Below are 19,712 nucleotides of genomic sequence, written 5' to 3' on the forward strand. Positions count from 1 at the left end.
TGGAGGAGTTGATTCGCGGCTTCGTTATAGCAGAAACATTTCAGTTTCAAGGAAGGCTTATGGGTTACTACTGTCACTGTGTGTATTTATATACTCATATCACACTCATATCATAGCATATAATTATGTATATCATTATTTTACATGCATATATTATATATAGGCCTACATACACATGTTATGTATATATCATTTTACAATAATAATTTTTAAAGATTGAAGTCATATTAGTTATTTTTTTCTCTTTTCACAATTCAGTGAGCTATCATAGATGGGAGTTAGATTTCACTGTTCCCCCATGTTCCGTATAATATCGATAGAGGGCAATGTTGAGCTGTCACTAAATGTTATGTTGGGCCTTGAGGAAACAAATACAAAATATATATATATTTTTTTACAATATAAATCTTATTATATTATAAACTTAGAATCACACCTCCTGCAAATCATCTGAAAAGAGATTTTCTATACACATGACAAGGGAGAACAAATTAGACTGAAAGAACTCAGAACAATAAAAATAAACCAAAACAAAATAATGACAAAAACAAACCAACTCATCTGAAGTGTTATTAAACGATTATGAGGAAACAAATAGCTTTACAGCCTCTTTAATAAATTAAAAATATCCTTGCTGTTCAGACATAGAGGCGTTAAAAACAAGAGACTCATAACACATGGTTAAAGGGATAGTTCACTTTTGAAGAAGGGACAGTTCACTTTTGAAGTAGTTTTGAAGAATATGGTTGACCAAACAGTTGATAGGCCCCATTGACTTATAGAAATATTCTCAAAAATATATGTATACAGCTTTGGAGCAATTTGAGGGTGAGTAAATGTTGTCAGTAATGAAATTTTTGGGTGAACCATCCCTATCCCTATCAAATGTGTTTGATGACATCAGGGGGTTTTCAATCTTTTATTCTATCATACTCATGCACTATATACTACAGCACAGTAGGTGGCGCTAATGCATTACTCAAGCTGGCAAACAGCGATGCAGAAGAAAGAGCACGGGTGACGGGTCGAGTTGCCGCTGTGCTTTTGGGAAATTGAGTATTCGCTGTAATCAAACTCGTGTTGATCGTGAATTTTACCATAACTCTTTTATATTACCACGAGTTTTGAATTCTAATTGGGTCTTTAAGATGTTTAATCAATAGAGCTGGTGTAATAAGCCATCCAGTGGCTTGCCAAGCCCCAAAGTGATTTGTTTTGCTGTTAGCTAATAGTGTTTATGAGCGTTTGAGTCATGCTGCTAGATGTGCTACAGGGAGCAGAGGCTGGAGGATTCATACTCATTCAAGGTAATATCAATACTCTTACCCCGCGTTTGTACATTTCTACACTGCTGAGTATAGTAAATATATGTTTGTTCGTTTCAGATACTGTCAAATGCTCAGGTCGGGGCATCCTCAGGTGTTTTATTAATGCAGCAGTAAAGAGGCAAGTTCCTGTCTGCAGATTTTTCTTATTCATTTTTTTAATGACTTGCATTAAGTTTTTACAGTGTTTGGTTTTTGTTCAAATCTTTTAAAGGGGCGAGGACGTACATGTGCTGGGATTCGAGGCGAGTGAAACAGAAGTGTGTGAAGGCTTGGACAGAAGCTGTGTGCAGAAGTGAGTTAAATAAACTATATACATATACATATCTATATATATATCTATATATATAGATATGTATATGTTATGTTAATATATATCTATGTATAATGATATATATATATCATATATCATACATTAATATATATATATATTAACACTGATGTTAATATCTATGTATAAATTACACACTGTCAGGACCATTTAATATACATTTCTATGATGTAAAGTGCTTTTAGGTGTCACCATATGCATAAAAGCATGAGTTGATCTCTCTGTTGAGAGATTAACAGAGAGATCAACTCATGCTTTTATGCATATGGTGACACCTAAAAGCACTTTACATCATAGAAATGTATATTAAATGGTCCTGACAGTGTGTAATTTAGGATGCACATCATTTAAAATCTTTAAATATCATAGTACAGTGGTTTTCAACTGTTTTGTTTCAGGACTCAAGAAGATTTTACAAGTGGTGACACAGCACCAAACTAAACAGTTTATTGTGCTAAAATAAATAAAAATCTCCCTAAAATTAAACTTTTTTTCTTTTAAATGTATGCAAAACAAACATAAATATTGTATGTATATCCAGACTAATCTTTTTTGAAAATGTAACATTCAGAAAATGTAAGGGCATTTTACATTTAAAGTACTAAGTTTTACTATTACTGGCTAATGCCTTGATAATAAATAGTATTAACTTAAAATTAGAATATGCAGTTTTATTTTAAGTTTTGCTGAAACATCAGCAGAAATGTTATATTTTATTAATAATAGCCAAAGTACCAAGTGACAAAAGAACCTGTACTGAAAATTGTGCCACATATATTTCTTTTTTAGGTTTATAAGCCTGGTGGTTATTTTGTTACCTTAACTGTGTATGATATTGTTAGTTACTTTATATTTTTTTCATTTCCCATTATTTATCACTGATGTTAATTAACAAATGTTATATATGCAAAAACAACAGTAAAGGTATTAATATTAGCCATGTTAAGCAATTTATTAATTTGTGCCATAATATGCATAGCCTTTGACATAAATAATATGTTTATTTTTAAGTTGATAAGCCTGGTTATTTTGCTATCTTATTATTATTTTGCTAACTATGTAGGATAATATTTATTTGTTATTATTTATAGTGACCATTGTTTCTCCCAACAGTTTATTAACACCTTTTGTAAGGGCATTAACAACAGTGTAATATTTAAATATATTAGTATATTAATGATTAATTTACTTCCATTCTTTTACCACTCAGGACAGTCTATTTTAGGATTTGATTTTATGTATTTTGCCACTGAAATACTTTCTCATGTGTTTTGTGTGTCTAAGGCTTCATTTTCATAAGGGTTTCCCTGATCCCCTCGGCTGGATGTGCAGATCATCTTTCACCGTCGATCAGCTCACTTCTCAACACATAACGAAGCTCATCAAAGACTCGCAGCATGTCAAAGCACCAGTACTTGTTATTGACTCCCTCTCATTGGTTTTAAGACATCACGACCCTGTTGTCATCTCTCGAAGACTTCAAGAGCTCAGAAAAGGTGAAACATTTCACATTGACGCATTGTGTGATTTTGGGCATTCAATAAGTGTCATCATCGTAGTACCCTACATGCATGTCATACCCAGTTTATTAGATTCATGTCGTACAGTGTGATTTGTAATGATCTTATAGGATTGCTGAAATCACACAGTCTGTAGCAGGCATTAAGTATGGACTAATTCAAGACTTAGGAAATAATGCTCTTGTTTGTTTTTTCCACTGACCACTAGGAGGAGATATTAAAACTATTATAAGTCTCCTACATTCAGATTTGCACCTACAAGGTGTTGTAGGGATTGTAAGCCACTTAGCCAGTACTGTTATCTCTGTGGCACCTGCAAACAATGAACATCATGCTGTGGCTACGACTACACGACGCACAAAGTCAGGCAAAGTTATGCAAGAGGTAAGAAATGAGGTTTTACTCTGAATAAACATGTGATTCTGAACTAAAATCATAAGCGTGTAATCCATTTTTAGGAAGAGTATTTCAATGTGTCCGAGGACGTGACCCTTTCTGTACAGGCCAAACTCCATCAACATGGGCTTGTGCGGAAAGAGCAAAACGTAGCAGAGGTGAGCAAAGCCGCTTTGATTCTCAATGACTTTAGATGGAGGTTTTTGTTGTAACTTTTTTTTTCACTGTGATCTGAACAGGCTGATCCAGCATCAAACTTGACCTTCAATCTACGCCTGTCTGAGGAGGAGAGAAAAGCCAAGGAGAAAGTGGCTCTGCCATTTGTATTTAGCAAAGAGAAGTAAGAGACCTCTATTGATTAAAACAGCTATCTTGTGCTATCGTAAATCAGATCAATTTCAATTTTTCAATCATTTTAATACCCAATACCCCAGATTTGGGCGGGCCATACACTTTAAACATGGCTGAGGGGAGAACGATTGCTGCTCTGACTGCTATTCTTTTTTAGTTATCACCACAACAGTCAGCTATATAACTTTGTCACATCATTAGTGCATATATACATCTATGAATAATCATTTGAAGCCTACTGTATAACAAAATAGCCTGTATTTGACCATTATTCTAGAATTGTCAGCAAGCTGACTATCTAGAATGCATGGTGAATGTTTAATTGGTTGTCAATGACTGAAAAGCTAAACACCATTTTGGCTTTAATAAAAAGTCATAATGATATTTAAAGGGATAGTTCACCCAAAAAAGAAAATTCTGTGAGTATTTACTCACCCTCATGTTGTTCCAACCCCGTATGACTTTCTTTCATCTTCAGAACATGAATTAAGATATTTTTGATGAAATCTGAGAGCTGGATCACTCCTCCATACTTGTCCATAGGCTTCTTGAGGGATTGAAACTTGACGCCCCGAAAAGTTATTAAAGACATCGTTAAAATAGTCCAAGTGACTACAGTGTATCCTACTCAATTTTATCTTTATCAAATGACGAGAACACTTTTTGTGAGCAAAACCAAACAAACAAAAATAACGACTTTATTTCAACTATTCATGTCCTTCTCTTTGGGCTTACACAAAGATGATACCAGTATTGTTTTCAAAAAACATACACTTTGAAACCTGTTTTGAAAAGTTTGCGTTTCAAACCCCCAAAACGCTGCTGTTGTCTATATAAACAGCCAAAAATGTTGTTTCTAAAAGCTTAAATCATGACAAAAAATTGCATTTTTATGGATGTGCCAGCAAATGTGCATATGCAGTCCTTAGCGCTCGTCTCAGAACACTGACTGTTTCTAAATCTGAGCTTCTAACAGCAGCTGCAGTAAATAACTTAAGTTTTTCCCATTTATAGATATATAAGTGCACTGTCTAATATTCAACCGTTCTATATATATATATATACAGTATATATATATATATATATATATATATTAGGCATTTTCCAAATTACCGGTATAATGGCCGATAAATGAATATTTTGTATCATATATTGATGCTGAATATTTTAACAAAATTTGTGACTATCATGTCCAGTTTTGCTGCTGTTAAATAAGCCGAAAATGAAGCGTAATTAGCTAGTAATAGTTACATTATGTTGTTACATTGTAGTCCTTTTAACTTTTGACAATGTGACTGAAGTATTTCTTTAATAGCGCGTGACAGTTATAGCAATGAGACGTATCATCTCTCCTTGGCCTGTTATATTGAAAATGTGCGTGTTTCTGAAATAATAATTAAGAAAAAAATATCGGCCGATATATCGGAATATCGGATTTTAAAACCAATAAATATTTGTATCGGTATCGGACTTCAAAATCCTTTATCGGTCGGGTATATATATATATATATATATATATATATACTTTGGTATAATTTATATACCATTCATTAATATTTTGAATTATTTTTTTTGTTGTTTTCAGTTTAAAGTTTTAGAAATTTTAATTTATATTATTTTTGTATTTTTCTAATTAGGTTTGATTCAAATATATTTCAGCTTTAGCATTTTTACACTTAAATTTTTGTATTAGTTACTTTTATCATTTCCATTGTTTTTTTTTTTTTCATCTAGTATTTATATTTCAACTTTATTTCAATGAACAAAAACAATTTTTCGTAATTTTAGTGTACAGTTTTAAAAATACTGTTTGTAAAACAAATCGATTAATTATTTATTAAAAACAAAAAGTCTGGGTTACACTTTATTTTAAGGATCTCTTGTTATAGTTTGACTATACATTTTAGTTAACAACATGTACTTACTGTAGGGTTAAAGTACGGTTTGGTTTAGGGTTAGTTAGTTATGTAATTATGCATAATTTACTGTTATATTGATACATGTAAAATATGTAACAAGGAAACTGTAATCTGATCAATTTTGATTGAGAAGTTCAGCCTTTCATGCTGCCCATCCCCCCCTCCAGAAAATCAGCTCTTCTGAGGCCGACTCCTGGCTCGGGACGGATCATGTACGAGCCTGATGCCAACGATGACTTTGATGAGGAGGATCCAGATGATGATCTTGATGTGTGAATGAAGACACATCATGTCCTAAATCTGGGAATGTCAACTCCATCTTTATAAATTATTTATTTATGATTCTTTATTTTATTATGAATCAAATAGTCAGTCTGTTCTCAGCTATTACAAGGCCAGGTTTGAGGATTTTTATTCTGACATAATTGATGAACTTCTTAGTAATGTTATGCAGTTTTATATTTGTGGATAAAAAGCACTTATTTTCAAGCACTGATTTGATAATATTTAAGCATAACTACCCAATTATGATTATGCTTGACACATTTCTTATCTCATTTTGTACAGTTTATATCATTCTGGTTTTATATATGTGTTGTAGACTTGCAGCTTTTCACTTTTTGGTGGAGATCTTGAACAAAGCTCATGGGACAATAGCCAAACTTTGTGCCATGTGACCTCAGACATGCTCCAAACAAAATAAAATACAGTCAATTATCCATAAAATTATATTGAAAGTCGAACATGCATACAAATTGTACACATTTTTGATTTAAGCTTTGTTGACCAGCGTTATTAAAGGTTTTTCCCCCTAAAATGAAAATTATTTTATTAATGACTCATGTCATTCCAAACCCAAGACTTTAGTTCACCTTCTGAACACAAATGAATATCTTTTTGATGAAATCTGAGATCTTTCTGTCTCTTCATTGACAGCTACGCAACTACCACTTTGAAGCTTTAAAAAGGTCATAAAGAGATTGTAAACGAATCCATATGGATTTAGTGGTTAAGTCCAAATTTTCTGATGAAACACGATTGCTTTATATGATGAACAGATTCAATTTAAGCTTTTATTCACATTTAAACATTGATCAGCGAAAATAAACAGAAGCTCAACCGAATCTATTTGACTTGCAAGAATAAACCTTGTTGGTTTTTGGGGAAGTTCAAATGTGCTGTTTAACATGAGAATGAACCTTTGGTTATTGCGTCAAGTGAGCATGTTTGAGTTTCCGTTTACTGGATCTGATGTGTGAGTAAACCAACAGACAGCTGCTTGTTTGGAAAGTGGTTTGTGAATGAGCTGTGATTCATACATTGTTACACTGACAATAGACATTGGGTGTTTTGTGCCTGACGAAATATAACAAATCAATAAAGTTAGTGACACTTGCTTGTCTCCAACTACTGGAGTAACAATGTAACATGCGTAGCCCTCAATCGGGTCATGGGGTCTATACGACGTCAATGACTTTTACGTAACAAAAAAAAGGTCCCTTCATCTCAGTGGAAAAAAGATTTTGTGACTTTTCATACATTAAAAACTGGGCTTTATTTGGTTGTTCAGAAGGTAAGTAAAAAAAATGTATTCGCTTATGGTCCTCGGGGTCAATATGACCCCACATTGAAATAACTGGGAAATGTGAAAAAAGCTAAATATATATTTTCTTCATGTGTCAAATAAATAAATAATAAATCCAGCATAAATCTGAAAATCTGTACACAGAAATGAAGGCCTAGTACTAGAGCATAAATGTAATGTATCATAAAAAATTATATTTCATATGCAAGCTAATGGTGTAGATGAGGAATTGTGGATACAAAAGTACTTTATATCTCCAAAAACACAGCATTATTAATGGAAAGATGAGAAGTAAACAAAAAAAATGATATATTTTTGTACAATTGTTGGGGTATTACCCTGAAGCCCAGAATTGTAAACAGACCATTTGAAGGTTAAATTCAACATGAAACGGCTTCTCGAACAAGAAAATAACGTTGGGAGGGGCTTGAATGGGTTGTTGGATTGTTCTGGTTTGCTATTGGTCGATCTCATGTGAGTGACAGGTTGTCCCGCCGTCGGCTCGCACCAGTAGATGTCAGAATAAAAAAATGGATGTGCATGGATTATTTATAATATATACTCCAATATTTTGAAAAGAATGTTACATTTTGATTTCATGGTGACTTCTGAAATAATCTTTTGGTGAGGGAATTCAATAATTTAATATCACAAAAAAAATAAGGACTTGTTTTTTACTTCACCACTATCATCAGTGAAATAAATTAAATGACAGGAAATTGTGGAAGCTTCCTACGGTTTGAATTCTCGCTGGTAAACACTGAATGGGAACTCAAAAGTATTTTTGAAAAACGCCGCGGCCACGTGAGCACAAACTTTGTCTCTTCGCGGAAGTGACGTCAGGGGAGCGATGGCGGCCCGTGTTGCTCTACCGTATTGGCTTTAAACTGTTCTCGGCGCTAAGAAATCGTACGCTTTTTCTTTTCGCTTTCTCGAAGATTATCAAAAAGAAGCGGAATCCACATTTTGGTTTTAATGTTGCAGCAGATGGACAATCACACTTCTCGCGGCTTTTGGCAGAACGGAGACATTTGTTCGACACTCCAGTTTGTTTGACCATCTTAGCCAGCGAGCATTTGAAGGAGCCGGACAGAGCAACTACCTCTCTAAAGATAAAGACATTCACCAAGTGATATTTATATATATATATAACCGACGCACTTTTTTTTGTAAACGCTGCACTTTAGCACCCTCCACTCGTTTGTTTGAATCACATCAAGACGCGTGAGGTGTGAAGTTGTGAATGGTTGGCAGGATCTTATTTCCACAGGTGTGTTGTGTTGCTCTTGTCAGCGGTGTAAAACACACCTCACGGACTCTGGTGTTATGGTTGACATGCTAAAGACCCGCCAATGTCTGCTCGGTGTGCGCACTTTCCTCGGCGTGACATCCAGGCTGTGGAGCTTCTTTTTATACATCCTCAGGAAGCACATACGAACGGTGAGTGTCCTTTTCATGTTTGAGCAACTTTTGTTTCATAACCTGGCTGGCACTTAACTTTCACGCAGGTGTCTGGAGGGAAAACAGACACCTGGATGGAAACATAGGTTTGTAAATCATTCTTAATCTCCTAGATGTTAATAAAGTAGCCAGTGGCTTTTTATGTCATGTTTAGGTAACACTATTTTAATGTGTCCTTGTTGCACGTTACGTGTATTTACTATAGTAACTATTAAATAGGCATAATTACATGAAGCTAATCCTAACCCTATAGTAAGTACATGTAGTTAATTACTATATGTGTAATTACTCAGTAACAGGGGCACATTAAAATAAAGTGTTACCCATGTTTATTCAGTGCAAGTGGTCTGTGATTCATTAGAGAGACACACATGTCCTTTAAGACAGTTTATTTAGTTGGTAACTGCATAACTTGTTTGCTGGTTATGAAAAATAACGTGTTATGATTCCATTAAACACACTGACATTTACAAACTAATGACAGCAGATTTGTCAACTTCTTAAATTGGGTAAATGTGACACTTTACTGTGGGCTAAAGCGTTAATAAACAGCCAAACTTGTACCATTAGTGTAAAATAAGACTTGACACCGAAATTAGTTATTTTTCTTCATGAAATTATTACGTTTCCCTATGCGTCTAAAGCAGTAATGATTAGGGGAGATAAGTGCAAAGTAAGACTTTATAACTTTGCAACCAGTGTTATTGTTTTTAATCAAACTAATGAAAACAAAATGTTGTCAATTCAAATCAAGCTTAAATAAAATATAAATAGTCGAACGACCCATTAAAAAACGAATTAAAATAAGTTTAAGAGACTAGTAACATGTATATGATATTTTACTGTGAGCCTAAAGCAATAATGATCAGGGTTAGATGCATAAATCAAAAATAATTTGTAATAATATTTATAAAAATAGAGGACTCGTAATTTATAACAATATTAATAATCAGTAGGTTTTTGTTTTTACAAAAGTAGCTGATAAACAAGTCACATGCTTTAGCTCAGCGTATGTAAACACTTTGGCTAGGAAAACAGGCTCTAATCCCCTTGTGCACAACAGGCTTTGGCGAGCCAGTTGTATAATAATCTTTAAGATGATCATTAAGACGCAATTATAGAAGTATTACTCGTCTGGGACTCTGATACGGGTGCCGGAGTAGCGGACACTTCTCATGCAACCATCGGGTCGGTTCAACTTGACCTGATATTATGAATGAGTCCTTATTGAGGCCTAATGCAAGTTGGGAATAAACAGCCCCCTTTTCAAAGTCACCCTGGCAGTTTCGCTTGGCTGTTCTCTCCGAAGTTCCTCTGACACTTTTAGACAGCTGGGAGAGCTAAAGATAGCTCAGAAGAGAGGGATTTGGAGAAAGAGAGGAAGAGTATCCACATTGTGGTGAGTGCTGGACTGAAGCAGAGGGTCTCGGACCTCTTAAAGAGACAGTGATCTGACTTTGAGCTCAGTTCAATTCCTGAAGGTTGCATACTTGTGTAAGCTAATTGAAGTTTTTAAATAAGGCAAGTCCAGGACACCTCTTAAGTTAATTTTGATTAATTTAGGGTTCTCATGGTCACGAAAACCCCTGTATTAATGGCTAAATTGTCGATTTCTGGGCCTAGACATTTTTTTAATAACATATTAGGCATGGAGAGATTTCTATAGTAAATTTTAATGAACAATCTATTTTATTATTATTTTTGTTTGCCAATCTTGAATATGAAGAGCAGAAGCGGCCTAATGCGTATTCTTAGTTGTAATGTTTTAAGTTCGAAATGTGCATTTTCATGTCTATTCAAAAAAGGGGGGGGGGGGTGACAGTTAACAGGTTAATTAAATATTGCTTTTTATAAATAAAATAAATATAAACATAAATAATTAAAAAATTTTCATAAAAAAATTAAGTACATGGCATTAACATGTTGAATGGGGGGGAATAAAAGAGAAAATATGAGAGAGAGAGAGAGAGAGAGAGAGAGATAAAGAAATATTGAATGAATGGATGGATAGATACTCCTGTATTAGTACATTTACTGTACTTTAAAAAAAAAATAATTCTGGATAATGTACCGGTAAAGCCATCTGCTTTTTTTTATTGTGCTTTCATGTGATTGATTATTAAATGGTCTTTATTTACTTTTGAGTTCTGAAAAGTTCAGAGTTAATAAATGTTGGCCTAGATATTATATCTTGCTAAATAAACTGTAAAAGGTGTGCAGACTGTGTACACAATGTCCTCTGCTGCAATGTGTCATGCACTGTGCTGTACTGAGGTGGCTGTTTCCTGTTTTGTCTTCTTCCTGTTGTAGATAATCCAGTATCAAACAGTGCGATATGACATTTTAGCATTGTCCCCCATTTCCAGAAACCGACTCAGTGAGTATATCTTTTCTTCTGCTCAAGTTAGACGTTATTATTATCACAACACAATGCTGCCGGTAAGATTTAACGTGCCCAATCTGAGTCTGCTTTGTCTTTGAGACAGTTGAATTGAGACAGTGTTGTGTTTGTGTGAAGTCTTTTCATGTACGTTTACTGACCTGTCAATGTGTGTTTGTGTTCATGTTCAGACACCGTGAAGCGAAAGATCCTAGTTTTAGATCTTGACGAGACATTGATCCATTCGCATCACGATGGAGTCCTCAGACCTACAGTTCGGCCTGGTACACCGCCAGACTTCATCCTCAAAGTAAGATCAAACATTTTTTTAGAGACTACATTAAATTTGCACTATAAAATGCACATCTATAGACCAACGCTCATTTAAAACGTAGGAATGTCAGGTATTGTGATTCCAGGCCAGGGAGGTTCATGGAAATTTCTATTTATGGTTATGTTTTTTCTAGTTATGCTTGGCTCTATAATAGTTCATTATCTAGCAGCTCCTATTTGTTGCTCTTACAAAATAAAGATTTTGATATTCTTATATAAAAAATTATAAAATAAATGAAATAAATGAAAAACTATTCAAATTATAAATATAGTTTATATATATATATATTATACATTTTAAAGTAAAATAATTAATAATTATTAAAACTATTACATATTAAAATATAAAAAATATAATTATAGGCTATTATTATCAGGGCTGTATGTTAACCGTTTTTTAAACACTGCTATAATATTGTTGTAACATGTACCGTATAATATAATATTATATATATAATATTGCTATAATATTGCTGCTATAATATTGATGTAACATATTATATATATATATATATATATATATATATATATATATATTATACATTTTTAAAGTAAAATAATTAATAATTATTAAAACTATTACATATTAAAATATAATTATAGGCTATTATTATCAGGGCTGTATGTTAACTGTTTTTTGAACACTGCTATAATATTGTTGTAACATAATATATATATATATATATATATATATATGAAGAGTTCAGATGCAAAAGCCTCTAAATGCCATTTGAAATTTTCTTCTTTAATGATGATTTTTATCAAGCTTGTATATTTAAGTTCAGTAATTTCACTTAAATAACAATTAATAGGTAATTATCATTGCCATTTAAGTGAACTCACTGAACTTAAATATACAAGTTTGATAAAAATCATCATTAAAGAAGAAAATTTCAAATGGCACTTAGAGGCTTTTGCATCTAAACTCTTCATATATATTATACATTTTTAAAGTAAAATAGTTAATAATTATTAAAACTATTACATATTAAAATATAAAAAATATAAATATAGGCTATTATTATCAGGGCTGTATGTTAACCGTTTTTTAAACACTGCTATAATATTGTTGTAACATATACCGTATAATATAATATTATATATATAATATTGCTATAATATTGTTGTAACATAATATATATATATATATATATATTATACATTTTTAAAGTAAAATAATTAACAATTATTAAAACTATTACATATTAAAATATAAAAAATATAATTATAGGCTATTATTATCAGGGCTGTATGTTAACCGTTTTTCAAACACTGCTATAATATTGTTGTAACATGTACCGTAAAATATAATATTATATATATAATATTGCTATAATATTGTTGTAACATAATATATATATGAAGAGTTCAGATGCAAAAGCCTCTAAATGCCATTTGAAATTTTCTTCTTTAATGATGATTTTTATCAAACTTGTATATTTAAGTTCAGTAATTTCACTTAAATGGCAATAATAATTACCTATTACTTGTTATTTAAGTGAAATTACTGAACTTAAATATACAAGTTTGATAATCATCATTAAAGCAGAAAATTTCAAATGGCATTTAGAGGCTTTTGCATCTGAACTCTTCATATATATATATTATACATTTTTAAAGTAAAATAATTAACAATTATTAAAACTATTACATATTAAAATATAAAAAAAATATAATTATAGGCTATTATCATCAGGGCTGTACGTTAACTTTTTTTTTAAACACTGCTATAATATTGTTGTAACATGTACCGTTTTGAGTTATTTTTCACCGCTTAATATGTTCTCTAATAATGTGTCAGTAAGCTTTAAGCAGTAGCTACGTCATTGCGCGAATGTATTTATATTACATGATGTGCATGAAATGGCTCTCGTTTCATACAAACACACAGGTCTGTCTTGGTAAGTTTTCATCGTGCAGAACACTTTATCATAGCATGTGTGACATGTTGCAAAGTACAGCCCTGATTATTAATATTATTAAAATCCTTCTCGATTAATCATGAATAACTGTTATTTTCCCTCAAATTTCTCTGTCATTTTCTCATGTAAACTGTCTTTTTTTTTTCAGGTGGTAATAGACAAACACCCAGTCAGATTCTTTGTACATAAAAGGCCGCATGTCGACTTCTTCTTAGAGGTGGTCAGTCAGTGGTATGAGTTAGTAGTTTTCACTGCTAGTATGGAGATCTATGGCTCTGCAGTAGCTGATAAGCTGGATAACAACAAGGGAATCCTAAAAAGAAGATACTACAGACAGGTAACCACTGAAACTCTTTACCTTTCATTGTTCTTAAACCTTTCCTATGAGAAATATGGAAAAGGCAGAAATTAGTCAAGGATATATTTCAACAATACTCTCCGTTTCTTTATCTTGTGCAGCACTGTACACTGGATTCAGGTAGTTATATTAAAGACCTGTCCGTTGTACATGATGACTTATCAAGTGTAGTCATTCTTGACAACTCGCCAGGGGCATATCGCAGTCATCCAGGTAAGACTATAACGTGATTTCAACCACGCGCTGTAGTTTGCACTGCTTCCTTTGCAGGATTAACTGGTGTGCGAAGAGTTGCCCAGCTGGTCTCACTGCATGATGTGTACTGTAGGCCATTTAGCATTTTTAGCATCACAGTGATGTATGCCATATGCAAAAACAGGATTAAATATCATATATAGGATTTATATATCATATTATATAGTCCTGTACAGAAAACTTTTAGAATCCAAACAATTCCTGATGAATTCCCCTATTTTTTGTATTAAAGGGCACCTATTATGGAAAATTCACTTTTACATGGTGTTTGAACATAAATGTGTGTTGGCAGTGTGTGAGCAAAACCACCCTAGAATGATAAAAATCCATCCAGTAGTTTTTTTACAATCTCAATAAATCATCTGCACTGCCTCAGAACGAGCTGTTCTGAGATCCAGGTCTTTGTGACGTAGAACGGGAGACAGGGGGTTGATTGACAGTGTGGCTGTGGCCTAGACCCCGCCCTCGGTGATCTGTACACACCATCCTTCATTGTTTCAACGACGACAGCCGGTAATGTCTCTTGGAAACGTAAATTAATGTTCTGTCGTGGACTCGTGGGTTAATCCTGTTGTTGTGGCTTAAAAGTTAATCCTCAAGTGTGGATTCTTGTCTACTGTTTGCGATCCACCGTCACCTCCAGTAACAGTAAGTGTATTTTATGATTTTTGAGCAAATAGTCTTTTCAGTCAATGTCAGCCAATTCAACAACAAATGCGTCTAAAGTTATTGCCGTCGTAGGATGTCTGTGTATATAATTTAAAACCTTGTTTGTATAGTGTGTAACCACACGTTTATAAATATATATATTTTTAAATATATTGTATTAAAAACTGCATATATGTTGGTGTTCTGTAAGTTAGCCATCTTCTCACATTTGCCACAGAAGCACCCGTATGACAAGCTAAACATGATGCCACAGGTCCCTCGCATAAATGTAATTTCGCTCGTACGTAGCAAACTTTATCACAGAATGTGTATGTAGTTTCAAAAACTTGCGCTAGTGTCTGTGTGTGTGTGTGTGTGTTGGACATCCATCATTTCAAATGGGACGCTATTACAACTCTAAAGTACATAAAAGTAGCAAATAACCATACCGAGACGTACTGGTCCATTCTCATATGTTTATTCTGCCGGAGTCTCTTCATGCTATTTATATATTCCGATTCAAACGTACGGCTGAATGACATTCAAAACGGCGCGTCTCTTCACTCTCTCAGTACCGACTGCCTGCCATAGGTATCAAGTTACGCCCTCATCCAAAGGCAGGGCGGGGATATGCAGCTCATTTGCATTTAAGGTGGAATACCCCCTGAAACAGCTCATTTTTAAGCAGGCCCCAAAATGACATTTTCAAATGGTTATAATAAATTAACTGTGGGGTATTTTGAGCTGAAACTTCACAAATACATTCTGGGGACACCTGAGACCAATATTACATCTTGTAAAAAGGGGCATAATAGGTGCCCTTTAATTTTACTCTGAAATGCATTACATTATGGAAGTAAATTATAAAGTTGACTTTTGAAGTTGAAATTGATCATACACGTATATATAATGAACATCTGAACTCTAGGATGGAAAGTAAATGACTAAATAGAAAAACAGCAATCAATACCAATTTAAACATCACTTTAGAAAGAACTGATCCTGGTCTTGAATAAAACACATTTTACTGCTCTGTGATGTTCTTTTGTTGTCACGAGAGAAATTTCACTGACAAAAAAGGTCAAAATAGTGTAGCGATGTATGAAGTCGCCTTCAAACTAAGCAGATTTCTGTTGGTCAGCGAATCCATGTGACCAACAATGATGAATGTAACTGCACATTTAGTCACAAATGTATAGATATAGATTAAAATGTATGTTTGCCGATTTTCAACTCACTTTGTATTGGTACAATGACGATAGTATATAAATGAACAGTGTTTTTCTATTTCTGTGTGTTAGCTGGACTGAGAAATTCCAGTTTATTTCTTCAGAAAGTCCATTTCACAAAATACAGATTTTACTTGCACGTTTTTGTATCCCCACTCCCCGCCCACTGAGAGTCGGATCGACACGGTTCAGGCTTGTGCAAAATTCTGAATTTCAGAATTGGCCTGCATTCAATTCATGAATTCGAATTTGAATTGGAATAGGAATGACAGGAAGTGGAATTAAAATCATGGCAATTCAAAGAAATTCCACACAGTATGGTAATGTAATTGCACACTGTTATAAGTCACCCATTATAAATGTGGTTTGGATTATTTTATTTGGATTACTTTATTTCCTTTTGATTTGATTAGTAACTAATTGAATTACACATTTTACCTCAGTAATACAACTAAATACAATTACATTCATTTTGTAATTTAATAACATAATTTAATTACACGTACCTGTATCTAGTCAATCCTCAACCCTGCATACATTTTGTTCTAAAATATATAATGTATATATAAAAACAAATGTCCCCCTCAAATTGTTTTTTTTTTTTTTTTCAAATATTTACTAAAGTAATTTTGAGAAATTGAGTCATGTTCCACAAAATTACAATTACAATAAATCAAACTTAATTATTTGTTCTGTGACTAGAACTTTTAACATTCATTGCTGGGGGAAACATTTACTGTTAATGTAAGTAGTTATGAATATACAATGCGATATATGAGATATATTGTAAAGCTTCATTGTTAAACACACCACTTAAAATATGTATAAGAATTTCTTTGAATTTTGCAATTCTGCTTCTTTTAATTCAAATTCGAATTGTAATTCTAGATCCTGTTTTTGACCAATTCAAATTCAAGAACCGAATTGGAATTCAGGAGTCATTCTCAATTCAATTTTGAATTGTGTACAAGCCTGACAGGGTTATTAACAAATCTGTTATTGTAAGGGTAGGTTTATCACTGAAAAATTTATAGTACCTACTTCATCTACTCTTTAAACAGTATTATCGTAAAAATACTATGGCGGCAGCCTACATTTCGGTTGGTTTGGCAGAAGGTGCTCTCCCCGTTCGTCTTCTTCTAAGTGAACGGATGAAATGGCGGTTTCTTTAGTTTTTTTCCCGCTCTGTTTCATCTAAAACACTGTTCATAGTCATTCAGTTTAAAATGTAGACTACAAACAAACACAGATTTTTCACATTTTCCGTCGCAGTGTCCCGTCGTCTTCATATTTCCTATTCTTTGCAGCCTTTGCCTACAACACTCTGGATCCTTCACTGGAAACCGAAAATATCTTGCTCCCGCTAAATGTTTATTCTTTGCATTTTTGCACCCAGGAACATTACAAGTCAGCACTGTTGTGTCTAAAAGTTTGCTAAGAGTGTTTCCTACTCAAGCAAAGCGGTTTTTCACTGGTCAAGCCTATCCAATACAGACGTGGAGTGGCCTTGGACAACAACATGCCCAGTGCATTATGGGTGTTTTCCTACTTGTTATTACCTGTTCCCTACCAGTTAAATTTAAGTTTTGGCAAAAGGGAAGATAACAGCCTTCGGAAATGATTTCACCTTTCTACCGTATAGACATCCAAGTTTTCTTGAAAGCCCATTTTTTTTATTGAATTACCCATTTATTATAAAAGGTCTACTGAGGAAAAAGTGGAGAACGTGTTTGGTTTGAATGTGTAATTGTTTTCACTTCTTTTCTGACCCATAGATAATGCAATACCTATAAAGTCATGGTTTAGTGACCCCAGTGACACAGCACTTCTCAACCTGCTGCCCATGCTGGATGCACTAAGGTAAGGATCTTAAAAGTAACTAAAACATGGAACAATTTGTATGCTGTTCACTTGTAATCTTATAGCACCACTTCATTATGTGTTCCCTCTTCAGGTTCACCGCAGACGTACGGTCCGTCCTGAGCAGAAATCTCCACCAGCATCGACTCTGGTGATCATCCGACCGAGGGCTTTCTTCAAGTCCGTTCTTTTATTTGTTTTGTTTTTGTCGAACTGCTTCCCTATCTGACATCCGCCTGATCATTCTCCCTCGACTCTTGACTCATCGCCTTTCAAAAACGGCCTTTCATGAGGTCTATCAGGACGAGAGTCAATCCTGAACTCAAAGGGGATGGAAAAGGCAAACTTTAGGATGTTTCAGGAAGCTTTTTTGCCTAGGTTTTTTTCCCTTCTTCACAATGGAGTCTCTGCCTTACAGTTCTACCTATGCTGATCGTGTGCGAGTTATGTTTGTGCAATGTGTGTATGAGGACATCTGCTGTTTTTCTTTTTAATTATTTGAAGATATGGAGTGACTGGAGACTGAAACGAGATAAAAACAGACCTTTTCATGACTTGCGTCTTCAATTCCAGTTTGGGACGTCATACCTCACTTCTAAAGGTGGCGCAAACGGAGATCTACTAAACAGACTGGCCACAGACACTCTGCACATCTAATAGAGTTCACTTCACTGGAAAAACTATTGATGACACAGAACAGTTGGGGGTTATTGTTGTAGAGTTGTGTATGCTATTATTGAGGTACTGTCTTGGGAAACATGGGTTTTAACGACATCTGTATGGTAGACCTGTCCAAATTCAGAATGTGGAAGATGCTATTATCCATATTCTGCTGCAAATTCTTTTTTAATCTGGTCAATTGTTATCCTGTAAATGAATTTATCATGATTATCAGGGAGGATGTAATAGAATATGTGCTTTGAAGAAGCTTATCGACAGATTTTAAGCCTTTCTGCTCTAATTCTTCTCTTCAAGAATGTATGTGGTTGGTTATGAAATCCTACCACTTGGGCGCCTTTTTACAATTTTTTTTCTTTCCTGAAAATGTAATAATGACAAGACTTGAATTTCTGAAACTTGTACTTCATTGTATTGAAGAGCTGACTGAGCAACAGACACCTTTTTTTTTTTTTTACTCAAGGCCTTGTTGGTTTCTCTGTGCACCTGTCAGATAATGTCAATTCTGTTCTCATCAATCAAACACTTGTTAAGTCTCAAGGCAGCTTCCTGGGACACAAGGAGTCCATAGACCTGTGCACGTTATTAATAAAAACGTGTCACTGTCTTGTACTTTGGGTTCAGTTTCCTTTTACTGTCTTATTAATGGTATACTCTACTTTTCAAGTAGGCAACAAAGGTCTTCTGCCCTCTTGCTGCACAAAAAAAACTTTCAAAAGGATTTTTTTTACAAATATATATAAATGGCATGTGTATTTATGTATGTGTGTACACACACTCTCTCCTAGGCAAAATCAGAAAAGAAATGGGCAAAGCAAAACATTTTGAGTTATTTAGTGTCTACCATTTTAATTACAAATAATCACGGGTCAGGATGATATAAGAATTTTTAGTCACTGTGTAAGTTACTTTGCCATTTTTTTTTCTGGTTTTAGGCATGAACTTGATAAAATTGTTTGACAGTACAAGTATTTACTAGACACGACAAAAGCCGATTATAAATCTTGTAATAATGCTGTAACATTTTTTAATGTTACGTTTACAAAAGAGAACAGGTTGGTGACGTTAAGAGCGATTAATATAAATTGTTAATTATTTATTCAGTCATAAACAAATGACCGTTTGCACAACACCCCTGCGTCACCGAATACCGGAAGTGAG

General features: G+C 33.8%; 2 protein-coding genes across 3 annotated transcripts; both read left to right on the forward strand.

Moving 5' to 3' along the window:
• The first annotated feature begins 1,004 nt into the window (after nt 1–1,004).
• elp5 (elongator acetyltransferase complex subunit 5) lies at nt 1,005–6,654 on the forward strand. Its single transcript, XM_039669701.2, has 8 exons — nt 1,005–1,307; nt 1,386–1,446; nt 1,540–1,620; nt 2,941–3,152; nt 3,385–3,560; nt 3,635–3,730; nt 3,812–3,912; nt 6,010–6,654. Exons 1-8 carry the CDS (start codon nt 1,253–1,255, stop codon nt 6,116–6,118), a joined length of 891 nt encoding a protein of 296 aa, XP_039525635.2. The 5' UTR covers nt 1,005–1,252; the 3' UTR covers nt 6,119–6,654.
• A 1,587-nt stretch (nt 6,655–8,241) lies between these two features.
• ctdnep1b (CTD nuclear envelope phosphatase 1b) lies at nt 8,242–19,163 on the forward strand. Of its 2 annotated transcripts, none has more exons than XM_039669704.2 (7): nt 8,242–8,867; nt 11,199–11,265; nt 11,460–11,578; nt 13,672–13,860; nt 13,983–14,001; nt 17,789–17,873; nt 17,968–19,163. In XM_039669704.2, the coding sequence occupies exons 1-7, from the start codon at nt 8,754–8,756 to the stop codon at nt 18,026–18,028; spliced, it is 654 nt and encodes a 217-aa protein (XP_039525638.1). In that variant the 5' UTR covers nt 8,242–8,753; the 3' UTR covers nt 18,029–19,163. The 2 variants fall into 2 exon arrangements, with proteins under 2 accessions (XP_039525638.1, XP_039525637.1); XM_039669703.2 differs by having other exon boundaries at nt 8,243–8,867; nt 13,983–14,094.
• The last annotated feature ends 549 nt before the right edge of the window (nt 19,164–19,712 follow it).

Source organism: Pimephales promelas, chromosome 1, assembly GCF_988280905.1.
Source record: "Pimephales promelas chromosome 1, fPimPro1.hap1.1, whole genome shotgun sequence".
NCBI classification, from domain to species: Eukaryota; Metazoa; Chordata; class Actinopteri; order Cypriniformes; family Leuciscidae; genus Pimephales; species Pimephales promelas.

Coding starts and splice junctions, on each gene's coding strand:
- elp5 (XM_039669701.2), top strand. CDS start 1,253: ATGCTGCTAGATGTGCTACAGGGAGCAGAGGCTGGAGGATTCATACTC. Junction 3,731..3,811: donor AAGAGCAAAACGTAGCAGAG/GTGAGCAAAGCC, acceptor TGATCTGAACAG/GCTGATCCAGCATCAAACTT. Junction 3,913..6,009: donor TTTGTATTTAGCAAAGAGAA/GTAAGAGACCTC, acceptor CCCCCCCTCCAG/AAAATCAGCTCTTCTGAGGC.
- ctdnep1b (XM_039669703.2), top strand. CDS start 8,754: ATGGTTGACATGCTAAAGACCCGCCAATGTCTGCTCGGTGTGCGCACT. Junction 13,861..13,982: donor AAAGAAGATACTACAGACAG/GTAACCACTGAA, acceptor TATCTTGTGCAG/CACTGTACACTGGATTCAGG. Junction 14,095..17,788: donor GGCATATCGCAGTCATCCAG/GTAAGACTATAA, acceptor TCTGACCCATAG/ATAATGCAATACCTATAAAG.